Genomic DNA, 15967 nt, shown 5'->3' with positions numbered 1-15967 from the left:
AGCTTACATTTAAAAGAAAGCCTTGCTCTTGTATTCAAAGCACAAAGAGAAATTTTCTTCACCTTACCTAGATGAAAGTGTTCCATTTATCATCGTCGTACTCTGCACAGCCTCATTTTACACTTCAGCGTCTGATTCAGAACTTTGCGCAGTGTCTGATCCTTCATGAGGGAGGTGTACCAACTGATTTTAAGACTGGGTCGCTGTGTTCTGCTACAGGGCGCCCCCTCACTTCTTCCCACTGAGATTTCAGGCTGGAGGGCTTCTCTGGAATCCCTGAGGTTATTGGTAAACATTGTCTCATGCCTCAGCTCCTTGATGAGAAGAGGGACCTTCTCTTCTCTCTACAGAGCCTGTTGAATTTTCCAGCCCTGTCCATTTCCCTTGGGTGGGAAAAGCTGCTCAGCCCCGGCGTATTTAGCTGAGCATGGACGGATACTGTTGGGGTATAAAGATGCCAAAGAGCCGTTCTCAGCATTACCATCCTCAGGTGCTGGGCTGCCTTCACTCTTCACCTGTGCCCGTTGCTTCCCGAGTCCTACCACTGAGAACTCTTCACTTGGCAGCCAGAACATGAGTGATGCTCAGAGCTGGGCCGCTCCACCACCAAGACAGTTTGCTTTTTCTCCTTAGGTATTTTGGACCCATTTGGGTCCAGAATGATACGTATATGAAATGTTTCCAGGTGCCTTATGCTAAAGAGACTTTATATTTTTTTCCATTAAGTTCTGGGGTTTTGCTGTATGATTAACCAGTAACATTTATTGAGTCTGAAGTCATATGTAGCTTGGTTTGAGCACTGACCCTGGGACTTAACGGACTATGTGATTTGGCCTGTCCTTAAGGGGCTTGGAGCACTGGGAAGGATTTCTCATCACTGGATGGAACTGGGTGATAAGGTGGGAATCTAAGTCAGTGAGGAATTGGGGTTCAAGGGGGTAGCCTGGCTTCGAGGAACTGGTCGAAGAGGCATCAGCCTAGTTTCTGAGAAGCAGGGTGTGCAGGGTCAGAGTGGAGCTAGCAGCAAGAATGCCAAGCCACTCAGATCCTGAGCCGTGAACCCAGGGCTCCCTGAATGCCTCCCTGAGCAAGGGCGGATTGAATTTACTGGAGGAGTGGGGCACCTGGGGCCTTCTGTGAGGATTAGAGAGGTATGGGAGCAGGAAGCCAGGCAAGTTGTCATCTATTGGCTTCCGCAGTGGGCCTCTTAATTTCGCATCCTGCTGCATCTCTCTGGCCCAGGGCAGTGCTGCTGTTTCCTTGAGTTCTGTCCTTGTACCCAGGTGGGCAAGGCTTGTTCCTCCTTGGCCTGTGTTTACTTCCCTGACTAGAGGTCCCAGCCACTGCCCTGGCCTCACCAGAATGGCCAAGGTCCTTCAGGCTGTGACCACAGTAGGTCTCAGCACAGGTTCTGCCCTAATTCTTAACTCTTGATACCTTACTGGGATGCTCAGAGCTGGGCCACTGCGCCACCAAGAGTTCCTGTCCATTCCCCTCCCCGCTTTCATTCATCCAGCCTCTTGCTCCCCCTTTCTGCCCTTCCTCTCAGAGCTCTCTAACGGGCTTACCTCGACTCCTTATCAATTCATTAATAATGAATGGTTGATGATAATTATACTTAACAGGTATTGAGCTCTTACTGTGTGCTGGGTATATAATCTCATTTTTAATCTCACATAAACCCCTATGAGTAGGTTCTATTATAGTCTGCTGTTTACAGATGAGGAAACTCAGAGCAGTTAAGAAACTTAACTAAAATCTAAAAGCCAAGAAACCAGTAATGGGTATTAGGATTAGAATTTCTCTGACATTGGAGCTGGTACCTTTAGCCACACATTCCAGCCTCTTTCCAACTCCAGAATTCGATCAAAAGAGATTTCAACTTTTCTCTCTTGGCCTGGCCTGTCTAGCAACCCAGACATTAGTCCACCTGCCTTTAGGTGCCTTTGATTCAGTATTTATTGACTGACGGCTGAAAATCTTGTTTGCCTCCAATGATCATTTGCTTCACACAAGACCATTTTCCCATCACCATATCTGCTCTTCAGAAAATTGAAATATATGTATGTTTTGGAAATCATTATCTCTTGGCAAGTCCTTCAGTGTCTCTCTTACACATTTTAAAAGTTATTTCAGATTAAAATGAGGTTAATCCAGCCTCTTTGGTTAATGTCTTCATTTTAGAAGCTTCAAGTTGGGGAGTGACCTACACAGGGTCATAGAGCAAGTTAATAACGTCAGGGTAGGAACCCAAATCTCCTGACACCTGGGCTAATATTATTCTGATACACTTAACACTCTTCAAATTTTATTGGTTGGTGCTGGATAGAAAAGGAATAGATATTTACAGCTTCACCTTCAGCAAATCAAGGTGGATTCCTGGATCTCATAAAAGTGCTTCTAAATTGCAGAAAGATTTCCTTACATTCTTACCATTCAAAAGTTTTTAGCATAAAATGCTTGATCGCTTACCTCATTTTTTTTTTTTTTTTTTTTTTTTTTTGCCAAAAATAAAGCATAGCCACTCTCTCCTGACCCTGACCTTCAATAGTAGTGTAATCCTCCTTACCAATTCCCCTTCAGGATTGCAGTTTGAAAGACACCCACTTTTCCCTTTGGCTTTGTCAGTTCTTTGTGTTCTAAGGGCAGAATGTTTAAAAATGAAGTCATTGAGTTGCAAAATGAGAAACTGTTTTGTAGAGTATCTTGTTTATGCTGTGCAGCCTGGAGCAGTGTTAATACCAAGGTAGCTGCTAATTTTTATGTAGTTCTTACCAAGATATTAAAATAATAGCATTTCCAGCATCAGGATATGACAGGACTTTAAAGTCCCCAGAAAGCTTTTAACCATATTTCCACCCGAAGTCCCTTGGGAGGTGGGCAAGAATTACTGCTCCCGTATTTATACATGGGTAAGTAGTGCAAAGAAAGACCAAGGCAACTCCATGTGCTTTAAATAAAACATAAAATGTTAACATGTAGGAAAGCCTGGTGAAGGTCATGTGGGATTGTTTCCCATCTTTATTGAAATATAATTAATATTTCAATCATTGTATAAGTTTAAGGTATTCAACATCTTGATCTGGTACATTTATAAATTGCAAAATGATTACCACCATAGTATTAGTTACCACCTCCATCCAGTCACATAGTTACCACTTCTTTCTTTCTTTCTTTTTTTGCAGTGAGAACATTTAAAATCTATTCCCTTAGCAACATTCGAGTATGTATATGTACAGTATTATTAACTATAATCACTCTGTACATTAGATCCCTAGAACTTGTTAATCTTATAACTTGAAGTTTGTACCCTTTGACCAAAATCTCCCCATTCTCTCCAACCCCTGGTAACCACCCCTCTACTCTGTTTTTCTGGGTTGTTCTTTTTAGAGTCTTCATATAAGTGAAATTATGCAGTATTTGTCTTTCTCTACCTGGCTTCATTCACTTAGCATAATGCATCCAAGTTGTTGCAAATGACAGGATTTTTTTCTTCCCCATGACTGAATAATATTCCGTTGTATACATAAGTCACATCTTCTTTATCTATTTATCCACTAATACTTAGGTTGTTTCCATATCTTAGCTATTGTGAGTAGTGCTACAGTGAACATAGGAAAGCAGATGTCTCTGTGAGATCCTTATTTCAGTGTCTTTGGATATATACCCAGAAGTGGGATTGCTGGATCATATTGGTAGTTCTATTTTTAATTTTTTAAAGGAAACTCCAGGCTGTTTTCCATAGTGGCTGCACCAATTTGCACTCTCACCAACAATGCACTAGGGCTTATGCGGGAATTGTTTAAACTAAGTTTGCAATATTTGTATGTAACTGAAATCATGTTAAAATTAAAAGGAAAATGAAAATATTAATAAAGCAGAGAAGAACAATGATGAGTAAGGTCTACTTGCCAGTATTTACCTGATTGTTTTTGCTCTCTGAGGACATAGTAGTGTCTGCTTCCAAATACGTAAATCCGGTGGGCAAAGAGATGGGCTGAGAATGCTCCTAATGTGGGGGCCCCTCTCCTGTGTCTCCCCAGGCGCAGTGAACCTGTGGGCCGACCTCACTCCTGGCATTCAACCAAATTTGGAGACAGCCAACCCGATGCCAGCATGATGCAGATATCTCAGGGCATGATTGGCACTCCTTGGCCCCAAAGCTACCATTCCAGGTAAGTGGCCACACCTGAGGCCCAGGGGGTTCTTACTTTGAAATATCCTGTTCCCAGAAAAGATTGTTTTCTTAAACTCACGCCGAGTGTTAAATCTCTCTCCCCACCATCCTCATCTTCAAACCCCTAACATGTGTACGTGTCATCCTTGCATCCTGGGCTAGAACTGGTGTAGAGGGAGGCCAGAATTATTACGAGCACTGACCGGCCATTTGAGATATTTATGGGGTCTATCGAGTCTCGGTCAGACCCTTCTCACATACACATTATAACCTGTGCTAGAAAAACTGACGACTCCCTCCCTCAATGCTTCACGTCCTTCCTTCTATAGTCAGATATGTATCTGTTTTTTATCCCAATGATTGTATTCAGTATTTGAACTCCCCCTTGGTTTTTCTCCCTCCGTTCAGGCCAGTTACCCAGTTTGGCTCCAACTGAAGCAGTTAACACACTGAGAACTGTTCAGCGTGTACGTCATCTCATGTGGTCCTTCATACATGCCTTTGAAACAGATACAGTGTTCTTAACCCTGTTTCACAGGACAGGAAGCAGAAGCTGGAGAGATGAGTTTGTCCAAGGTCAAGTGTCTGATCAGTAACCTAGTCAAGACTCACATCCAAGCCAGGTTTCAGCACCACTGCCCATAGCCACTGGCTATACTTCCTGTGTACTAGTTAAACTAGTTGTACATCCTCTGCTTTTCTAGTCACTCTATCAGTCAAGGTCTGTCAGGAAAAAGCAGGTTATGGGAGGAGAGATTTATTATAGTAATTAGAGCTTACACAGTTGAAGGGGACTGGGGAGAAGGGGGCCGAGCCTGATCACCCAGACATATTACAGAACTAAGTCAGGATGCCCCTACACTTACTGCAGACTTGGAGCCATGCGAATTTGCATCCATCTTCTGATTCCAGGGAGGCAGGCTCTGCCACTCACCACTTTTTGAAAGTACTTGGATACGGGTGGTGGTAGGAAGGCTGGAGGCTCAGGGTAACGTGGGTCCTACGTGAATGAGATGTAGGTGCTGCTGCATATCAGGGAGCGGGGAGTTGGCTTCTGGAAGGATTACTTAACTAACAGATGGTGGCTATGCATTTGGCCAGGACTCAGAACCCCTAACACTCATGTCTGCCCAAATCAATGGCCAAATCCCAGATCTCTCAAGGGTGGGCATGGCGCCCAGCATATTACGATACTTCCCTGGCTGCCCTCCTTGTTACAGACACTCCTCTCCCTTGGCCCTCCCAGTAACCCTGAGAGAGTTTATTCTCACCATCTGAGCCATGTGTGCTCCGGGACCAGAGACCCTGGCAGGGCCCACACCACACAGGCAGAGAGCGTTTGCTCTGTGGGCGCGGAGGTGTTGAAGACCTTCAGAGAATTCGCTTTGGGAGCCTAACAGTGTGAAGGAAGCACAGCGTGATGGTGAGGTACTTGGGCTTCTAAGTCAGACCTCGGGTTAAATCTCAGCTTCACCACCTACTGCATGAGCTTGAGCAAACCACTTAACCTCTTTGATCTTGATTTCCTTGTCTGTAAAATGAAATTAATAATATATATCTCACTGGATCATAATGAGGACTAAACAAAATAATGTGCAAAACATTCAGTGTAGTCCCTGGAATGTAGTAGACACTCAATAATTATGAAAACTTATTATAATAATTAGGCTGAAGACTTATCAGATGCACAGTGAAACCTAGTAATGAACTAGAGAAATGGCATAAACCGGCTCATATTTATAGAATGCAGGTGCATGTTAACAGAAGACCCCTACGCAGTGGGGCCCTTTGAAGCCTCCTAACCCCTCACCTTAGGAGGCCTGAAATCTGAAGTCATGCTGTGACCTAAAAATTATGCTAGTCCAAAGGCAGAAATAAGGCAACTGTAACCAGTGCTTAGAATAACTGCTTGCAGGAGCCCTGGTGAGCGCCAGGAGGCCCCAGGAGGACGGCGGAGGCGGACTCGGAACTGTGGTATCCTGAAGCTTCTCCACTCGCCGTTTCCTTCTCGGCCCAAGCTCCAGAGGGGTTTAGGCAGGTGGATCTTGTACTGTACCTACCAGTCTGTCATCCAGTTCAAGCTTCAGAACAGCCTCCCTCTGACACAGTGACTGTCAGCACAAAAGCTCTGTAGAGGGTACAGAGGGAGACTGCAGAGCTCAGAGCACCCAAAGTGACTGACGTGTGGATTCTCCTCGACGCTGGCACAAAGCACCCTGTGGTCTGTTCACTCCGTGCCTCGGGCTTCCAGCTCCAGCAGCTCAGAGCCTGCTTGGAGAGTCTGCCCTTGGCAACTGTAGATGGGGAAGCTCTGCTGGCACATTTCTGGGGAGCACAGTGGCAGCTAGTGGTCTGGGGGTTGGCATTCCTCTGACAGCCTTCATTTAGTTCCAGAAACCCCATCTCAGTCCTAAATGTGTGGATCTGTTTCTCATTAAAAAGCGGGAGGAGGAGGGAGCTCGAGGGGTGGGGAGAGGCAGGAGTGAGGAGAGAGGGACAGGTGTTCAGAGAGACTGAACACATGTAATTTTCACTGTCTGCAAACTGGCTTGCATCTGGGATTTCACAGAAATTGTATTTCAGCCGCTTTCTGTCAGACCCTTGTCGCTGAGTTTTTGCTGTCCTACAGAGATCTCACAATGGTCCTCAAGTATTAAAGAAGAAACCTTAAAGTCATGTAGTCTAGTCCCCTCCTAAGAGGCTGAATTAACAGTATCAAAATTCTAAAGAACCAGTATGTGTTCATTGATTCTTTTCTTTGACAAATAGATGTGGAGTACCTACTATGTCTCAGATGATTTCTAGTTATTGAGGGTACAAGACTGAACAAGACATAAAAAGCCCCCACCCTGTAATATTTATTGTTTCCCCAGGTGGGGGGTTCTATAGAATAATAATCCATTAGATGTGCCTTAGAAAAAATTTCTAGGGTCATATACATTTAGAAAACTCTGCTTAGTATATTTTCCCTTAAAAACATCATGTGAACAATAGTTTATTAAGGACTCAGAAGTCTTAAAGTAACTACAGTTATTTAACTTATTTATCCCAGTGTCTTCCAAACATATTTGATCATCCAAGGAATTAATGTTTTGGGAATACACTTTAGGAAATGTTTTCATATACTTGCTTTGTGCTCTTTGCTGTATTTTAAGTATGTAGAAAATACTTTTAAACATAAAATAGAGTAACATTCTAAGGATGCTTGGCTCTACCACAGAATTAACATTTAGTTATATTTGCTTCAGATCTTAAACATTATAGATACAATGGAAGTCTCTTTCATACAAGCAGAGGGATGTGATGTAATATCAAGTAGCGGTAAGTGCTATGAGGTAATAAAGCAGAGTAATAGGGAGTAAGGAGAGAGGAGGTACTTTTTAGATAGTGAGTTCCAGGAAGTCTTCTGTGATGCAGAGACTTGACTAGAGGAAAGGAGTGAGCCAGGTGAAGAGCATTCCTTGTGGTGGGAACAGCGAATACAGAGGCCCTGAGACCCTGACATGGGAATATATCTCATGGGTTTGAGGGACTGTGAGTAGGCTGTCAGTGAGCAAGAAGGAGGGCAATAGAAAATGAGGTTGGAGAGGTCGCCACACACAGCAGGAACTCTGACACACTCGACACACTCATCTTGATAGTAAGGCTATCTCTGTGTGGGCTGGGACTGTTGCAGGGACTGAAGACCTTCATGCTATGTTCTTTTTAAGCATCACTGAGAGTGCCATCTTGGAAGCAGGAATGGTGAGGGTAATCAGAGTGGCTGCTCCCAGGATGTGGTAGAAGACCTTATTCCTAGAGGGTGATGTCAGGGCACTCCATGGCATGGCACAAGGCATTCATCATGGTCCCCAGTCAACTCAGGAATGGGAATTCCCTGAAAAGCAGGGAAGAGCATGTCACAGTCCTCAGGTGATGCATTCCATCTGAGGATTGGTGGGTTCAGTTTCCTTTGGCTATGGGATGGAGCCCACTCTACCCTTGCGCTGCCTGGCTAGAGACATGTACGCCAGTGACTTCGTGTTTCCAGACACCATCTGTATTTTGAAGTAAGTTGGTGACGACGTTTCCTCCCACTTAGTAGTGCTTCCGTTAACCCGTCAGTTAATACACTTTAATTTAGGAACGTGCAAGAAAAAGTCAAATTTGAATTATCCTTTCAATGAAAGACTGCTAAAATTCTTAGCAGTTGGGAGGAGGATTTAGTGGTGTCTACCACCTGCATGGAACTGGTAAGCGATACAGCCCTTGTGGGATCGACTGCTTCCAGGTCCCCTCGAAGTATTAGCTCTGAATCTTCTGTTTGAGGAGATAAAGGGAAGCAGAAGTGGGTCATATGGGATTATCCTCAACTGAGCCTTGTCATGTGCATTTTCAACACAGCCTCTTCACGTAGAGGGGAGAGTGGCGGGTAAAAGCTGGCAGTGACATCTGCCGTGCCACTGAGTGCCAGGACTGATTTCCCTCATCTGGTTGGCTCGGGAGCTGTCCCCTTCCTTTCTCCCTTGAATTTAACACCTGTCCCTCCCAAAGCAGGATGTTCCAGAAAGTGAGTTCACTTCCTCTGATAGAGAAAAATTACCTTCTTGGGGTGAGTTGATGAAAATGTAGTCTTCTTTTCCTTGAATTCCTGTACCAGTTTTGACTCAGAATATGATCCTTCTAGTCTCTTCCCACATACTCTGGAGACAGTCCAGCCATTCAGCACTGCCACATCCTGGGCCAGTGAGACACCACATTTACTTACAGGAGATCTAGAAATATAATAATAGCTCCATGAATTTTAATCGTGCCTGGCTGCCTAGTCATTTAAAAATGGAAAACCTTAGGCAAGAGCTCTTAATTCTTCTTTACTCTTCTTTAGGGAATAGTGAGCCACAAACGTGTGAACTGTGGAGACTGCTATTTGATTTTTGAACTACTGATTCCTTCCTGTATCTATGTCCCTCCTCCCCCAGCATGTTGGGGAAGTATATTTTGAAATTGTAATTAAAGCTAATTACAAGTAATTCTGTTCCAGGCAGCTTTCTGGGGTGTATGATGCCAGGAGTCAGAGTCATTCCGCCTCCCCCAGGCAGGCTCTGAAAATCACCTGGAGGAGCCTGTGATAGAGAAAGTGTTACCGTCCGAGTGTTTGAGACTGTGCCCAGACTCTGGAAGTCGTCCACGGGTGATGGATGCCCAGCACCCAGGAGCCTCCTGTGACTGGGCCTCCCTCTCGTTCTCTCTCGTCTGCTCTTTCTGACTCTTCATCTCCCTCTCTGTCCTTCTCTCATTCAGTTTCGTGTTTGGCTTTCTCACCACAAACAAATTGTCTCTTGTACAGTTGGGATTCCAGGAAGATTGCCAGAGAGTAGCCCTTCAATTCCATAAAAAGGAAAGATATTAACTAAAACCATGTACATGTGCAGAGTCTCCCTCACCCAGGCGCGTGCCTGGTCTCTTACTAAGCTTTCCCCTTTCTTCCCACAGCCCGCCCCAAGGGACGCAAAATGCAGTCTCCGTCCCTCGCCTCTTTCCTCGCCCACCTCTCGCATTTCTTGGTCTATGCAGAATGTTACTCCTGGCACATAACAAATCACATCAATGTTGCTGCCTGTGCTCAAAGGCCGCCTGGCTTCCTCGTTCTCCCCACTTCTCCCCTGGTGAGCCTGGGTGATTAATTAGAGGCACACAGGTTACGGTGTTGGGCAATTACTCCTAGTGACGACACGTAGGGAGGCCGAGTCAGGCCCAAATATGGCCCTTTCCCTGACCCTTCCAGAAACCAAACATCTTGCACAAGAGTACATTTATAAGCTGGGTCCTGTGCCTGTAAGCCTGCTGAATGCTAGCAGCTCAGTGCTGACTGCTTTGCCTCCCTCTCTTCCAGCTCCTCTACCAGTGACCTCTCCAACTATGACCATGCTTATCTGAGGCGGAGCCCTGACCAGTGCAGCTCCCAGGGGAGCATGGAGAGCCTGGAGCCCAGCGGGGGATATCCGCCCTGCCACCTTCTCTCCCCGGCCAAGTCCACCAGCAGCATCGACCAGCTCAGCCACCTCCATAACAAGAGAGACTCGGCTTACAGCTCCTTCTCCACCAGTTCTAGCATCCTTGAGTATCCACCCCCGGGCGTCTCTGGCCGGGAGCGCTCAGGCTCCCTGGACACCATTTCTGCTCGAGGTGGCCTCCTAGAAGGGATGAGGCAGGCAGACATTCGCTATGTCAAGACAGTCTATGACCCCCGGAGGGGAGTCTCGGCCGAGTATGAGGTGAACTCTTCAGCCCTCCTTCTCCAAGCTAGGGACACCCGAGCATCCACAGATGGTCAGGGCTATGATAAATGGCATAATGTTCCTCGGGGCAAGGGAGCGCCACCTGCTTCCTGGAGCCAGCAGTGCCCCAGTTCTTTGGAGACCACCGCTGACCACTTGCCTCCTAAAGTGGGCGCACCTCTGCCCCCGGCTCGGAGTGACAGTTATGCCGCCTTTCGGCAGCGGGAACGGCCCGGCTCTTGGTCCAACCTCGATCAGAAACGGTCCTGCCGGCCTCAGGCCAACTCTGCAGGCGCCCTGAAATCTCCCTTCATGGAGGAACAGCTGCATACGGTGCTAGAGAAGAGTCCAGAAAACAGCCCCCCCGTGAGGCCCAAGCATAATTACACGCAGAAGGCCCAGCCTGGCCAACCTCTGCTGCCAACTGGCATCTACCCGGTACCTGCCCTGGAGCCACACTTTGCCCAGGTGCCCCAGTCTTCCGTAAGTAGTAATGGCACGCTCTACCCTGCACTGGCCAAGGAGGGCGGGTACACCACTCCCCAGGGAGTTTGCGACAAGATGGCTGCCCTTGACGAGAATGGGAACCAAAATGGCTCTAGCAGGCCTGGCTTTGCCTTCTGCCAGCCCCTAGAACATGACTCCGTGTCCCCAGTAGAGAGGAGACCCGAGACTTCAGCCAAATGTGTCCCCTACAAAGTCCATTTCCCTTCAGTGCCTGAAAACGAGGAGGAGACCTCCCTGAAGAGACACCTCACACCTCTCCAGTGTGACAGCCCACTTCCCAGTGAGAGAAAGAGCTCCCATGGCAACAAGTACTCTCATTACCATGGCCTCCAGTCCCCTCAGGCTCAGGCCTGGCACGTGGGTGAAGACAAGCGATCTTTCACGCCCTCAGAGCCTTGGGAGGGGGATTTTCATGAAGACCATAATGCCAACATCCAGCGGAGGCTCGAGAGAGGCAGCCTAGGCCAGAGCATGCCAAGCAACTTTGGCAAGACCAAATCTGCCTTCTCCTCCCTCCAGAACATTCCTGAGAGTCTAAGAAGGCAGAGCAGCCTAGATTTAGGAGGGGGAGCCCAGGATGTCTACCTGGATGGCCGGCCGACTTGTGCAGTCAATGCCAAGGCAGAGGACTCTGGACGGAAAGTTGTTCCTGATCACAGGAGCCACCTGGACAGGTCAATTTCTTGTCCAAGGCCGGAGGGGAGAACTAGTGCCTTGGCTTCTTTCCACAGTTCAGACCCAGGGTATGAAGAGCCGCTCTCCCCACGCCCCCAGGAGACATGGAGCCTGGGCCGAAGGAGGCTCAGCTCCAGCAGCGCCTCGACTTTGCAGGGCTTTCAGTACGGGAAGCCCCACTGCTCAGTGCTGGAGAAGGTTTCCAAGATCGAGCAGCGAGAGCAAGGGAGCCAGAGACCCCCAAGTGCGGGCAGCAGCTCGAGTTATGCCTATAACCACAGGCCCAACAGGACATTTCCAACTTCCAATCCTTTGGAGGAGACAAAAGCCCACATCCGTTTTTCCGAATCCACTGAACCCCTAGGCAGTGGGGAGCAGCACTTCAAAAACGAGGAGCCAAAGTCAGGAGAGGCTTCCTGGCAGCCGTGTGGTCAACAGCCGAGGCGGGGTCCTGAAGGCGGCCGGGGCCCCCAACTACGGGCCGGAGAACCCACCAGGCGGGACACTCGCCTACTCCGCAGCCAGAGCACCTTCCAGCTCTTCAGCGAGGCCGACAAGGAGGCTGTCTGGCGGGACGAGAGGCCTGGCACGCCCAAGTCGCCTGAGTCGCCAGTGCCAGACGCCCCCTTCAGCCGCGCCTATCGGAATAGCATCAAGGATGCACAGTCCCGTGTCCTGGGGGCCACCTCCTTTCGACGCCGGGACCTCGAGTTGGGGACGCCCGTGGCTTCCAGGCCCTGGCAGCCGCGACCTGCATCGGCCCATGTGGCGCTGCGGAGCCCCGAGGCGCGTGTTTCCACCTCCCCGCACACCCCGCGGGAGCGGCACAGCGTGACCCCGGCCGAGGGCGACCCAGCCCGGCTTGCGCCCCCCGCCGCGCGGAGAGGGGCACGCCGGCGCCTGACCCCTGAGCAGAAGAAACGCTCTTACTCGGAACCCGAGAAGATGCACGAGGTGGGGGTCTTGGAGGAGGCCGATCCGGCGACCCCGGGCCCTCCGAGGAAGGGGCCGCATTTCGCCGAGAACTCGGTGGCTGACCGGCGCCGTATCTTCGAGCGCGACGGCAGGGCGTGCTCGACACTCAGCCTGTCCGGGCCCGAGCTGAAGCAGTTCCAGCAGAGCGCCCTGGCCGACTACATTCAGCGCAAGACCGGCAAGAGGCCCGCCGCCGGCCTCCAGGAGCCCTGGCCGCTGCGGGAGCGCGCCCAGAGCGCCTACCTCCAGTCCTCGCCCGCGACGCCCGAGGGCCCCGGCCTCGCTGCGGCCTCCAGCCTCTCCTCGCTGCGGGAGCCCAGCCTGCCGCCCTGCAGGGAGGCCACCCACCTGCCGGCCGCCGCAGTGGGGGGTGGCGGGGAGCCCTCGCGGGTCCCTCGAGATCGCAGCAGCTCCTTCGCCGGTGGCCGCCTCCTTGGGGACCGGCGCCGTGGGGACCAAGCCCCAAGAGAGCTGCTCGGTGGAGCAAACGGCGGGCCAAAGGGCCCCCAGAGGCTGGACCGGACCCCTGGGGAGCCCTCCTCGTGGGGGGCCGTGGCCGGGAGGGCTGGGAAGTCCATGTCGGCCGAGGATCTGCTGGAGCGCTCAGACGTCCGTGCCGTCCCTGTCCACATGAGGTCACGGTCATCTCCCATCGCAGACAAGCGCCAGGTATGTGCAGCCAGTGGGTCCTAGGGCTGCCTCTTCCGTCCCGGAAGCTGTAGTGCAGCTTCTCGAACCCTTCTCCCCACTTTATTTTCCTTTTACTTGCAGGAGAATAGCATTTGTTTTCATGAGGTGACACGTCTTTCTCAGTGCCCCTGTCTGTTGAGATCCTTACAGAGATACATATGGCTGTATAGAAATTTTATGCAAATACATATATTGTATGTAGATATACATATTGATATCTAGATACGTGTATCTACAGACACACACAGTAGGCCCTATATCGGTTCTGCACTGGAATGGAAAGTATTCAGAAAAATTTCAGAAAGTTCCAAAAAGCAAAACTTGAATTTGCCAGCACGCTGGCAACAGTATCCATAGTATATGCATTGTAAGTAATCTAGAGATGATTTAAAACATACAGAAGAATGTGTGTAGATTATATGCTAATACTATGCCATTTTATATAATAAGCATCAGACAGATTTTGGTGTCCGTCCCTGGAGGTCCTGGAAACAATACCCTGGGGATTCCAAGAGAAGACTGGATATAATATATACACACATACACATATATAGTATATAATATTATATAGGGTATGTAATAACTTCATTTTAGTGTCACCCACCTCTCAGTGCAAGAATTGGGTTAGGAAAAGTTAGGGATTCCCTTTTTTGGAGGCTTTTTTTTTTTTTTTTTTTTGGTCTATTTTTAAATTCATGAATAGAGGCTGCCTCAGTATTTTAAAGATTTTAGCTTTGTACCTTCTTTGTTTCTGTTGGACTTCAGCATTTACAAAATAGGTAGTTATTGACTTTGCTAATCCTTGGTTATTGAGTTCCAGACCCTCAACTAAGTATGCTTTTACATTTACTGTATCATTAATCCTCACATTAATTCTGTGTAGTAGAATATTTTATCAACATCAAATCCATGTCTCTCTAACTTTCATCTGAGCTCTTTCTGTGCATTATCTTGGCAAGATAGGAGACTCTCAGACTTTTACATCGTCACAGAAAAGGATTTTCTAAGAAAGTCTCCCGAACCGTGCAAAGATCATGAAGTGCTTTCCACTGAAAATTTTAGGCAGAGCTAGGGAAAAACCCCAGCACACTGACTCCCAGGTGTCTATTAATTTCCCTTATTCTTGGCCCATCCTCAGGCTGTACTTGCACTGCAGATCAGTGGCCTGCCCCGTGCGTGGTTCCCTTCCCAGGTGAGAAGGTACTAGGAATTCACATATATGTTAGCACATGGGAGAACACCCCTCCTTCCTTTGTGCCGTCTCAGATTCTGTTTTCCCCAGCAGAGAACTTAATCATTCAGCAACCATTTGTAAAGAATATGCTTTATGAAAAGGACTGTATTACAGGGTTGAAGGAAACACAAAATAAGTCTTATGCCTTTCTGGGGTTCACTGAACTGAACAAGAAACATGAACTTATATATAAATGACATGAATGGTGAATGCTCTGGGAGTGGTCATACATAACATGTTATGGGAGGGACAGTGATTAACTCTGAGGGAATCTGAGAGAGCATCTCATGAAGGAGATAGGATTTGACCCAGGCTGTAAAGGATGGGCAGGATATTGGCAAAGGATTGGGAGTTGAGTGTGGGAGGCATTGAGTTGGAGGAAACAGCTTCAGATGAAGATTCACCCATTGCTGCCTGAGAAATATGTTTGCTTCCCTGCTTCTGAAACACACATACACACAGCCTTCTGGGAGAAAATAGTGCTCCCTGCCAAGTATTTTCTATTCAGAAGTACTTTCTCCCCCGTATAAATACACAAACACACACACACACACACACACACACACACACACCCAGAGAGGCCATCCTCGATAGGTGTCCAATAGCTATTTTTTTCTCCCCTCAGAATGAAGAACATAGCTAATTTCCAGTCCTCATCCTACCCCTAAAACGCCTTTAAAATCCATGTACATAACATGCCATCTCAGCTAGATGGGCCTCAGAAGCTTACTGCCTAACGAAACAAACATTTTCTTCATTTCTTTTCCTGTATTCTAAAGAAAATAGAAATGTTTGGGTGAAAACCAAAGCATCTGTTGTTTATTCCCCCTTACGCCAAACGGGGGAAATATTTCAAAGTGAAATACTTTATCTGTGCTGCTTTGCTCCTACCACTTCTGAAAACAGGTTATCATCCCCCGATCGCAGCTCTGTCCTTGGGCTTCCTCCTTCACTTCTGCGCTCAGCAACCACACCTTGCTGCCCTGAGAGCTGGTCCCTGGCAAGGTCTGGCCCTCACATCTTCATACATCCATTATCTACCTTAGTTATAGAACTAGTTAAAAACAAGATTTAAACTAGTCTCCACATAATTATTGTGGTTATTATTTCAAGATATTCTTTTTTTTTTTTAATTTGAACAAATACCATTATCGTTAAGCTTTGGTGAAGCTATTAAATAAGAATTTTTCTCATCCCAGCTTTAGAGAACTCCAAGAAATTAAGTGACCCTGTAGAAACTACACCATCTGCCTGAGTTAAACCCAAAATGTGGAGTCTGTTTCTGGTGCTGGCTCAGTCCACAGCATCTGGAACAAATGCTGCTTGCTCCTGCCAACCAGATGCTAATAGAGCAGGATTTTACCAGCTTTTGACAAGGATTCAGCTCCTTTTCAAAAGTCCATTAGTGAGGATAGTGTCTGCTTCCAAAACAAGGTCAGCATAGACATCAAC

General features: G+C 47.8%; 1 protein-coding gene and 1 long non-coding RNA gene across 3 annotated transcripts in view; one reads left to right on the top strand and one right to left on the bottom strand.

Annotated features, from left to right (window-relative positions):
• SHROOM3 (shroom family member 3) overlaps positions 1-15967 on the top strand; it is a 297161-nt gene that overhangs the window by 254205 nt on the left and 26989 nt on the right. For both annotated transcript variants that reach the window (XM_032457483.1, XM_032457490.1), the window contains 2 exons: positions 4044-4175; positions 10050-13260. In XM_032457483.1, the coding sequence (XP_032313374.1) occupies positions 4044-4175; positions 10050-13260 (3343 nt within the window). The remainder of the gene's footprint in view (positions 1-4043; positions 4176-10049; positions 13261-15967) is intronic.
• Positions 1249-15416, bottom strand: LOC116656801. Its single transcript, XR_004311775.1, has 3 exons — positions 15407-15416; positions 4371-4375; positions 1249-1729 (listed from the first exon to the last, which is right to left on the bottom strand). It is a non-coding gene; the product is annotated as an uncharacterized LOC116656801 (long non-coding RNA).

The sequence above is a fragment of the Camelus ferus genome, chromosome 2 (assembly GCF_009834535.1).
Source record: "Camelus ferus isolate YT-003-E chromosome 2, BCGSAC_Cfer_1.0, whole genome shotgun sequence".
NCBI lineage: Eukaryota > Metazoa > Chordata > Mammalia > Artiodactyla > Camelidae > Camelus > Camelus ferus.
The sequence above is the reverse complement of the archived record's forward strand: the minus strand, read 5'-3'. Positions and strand labels throughout refer to the sequence as shown.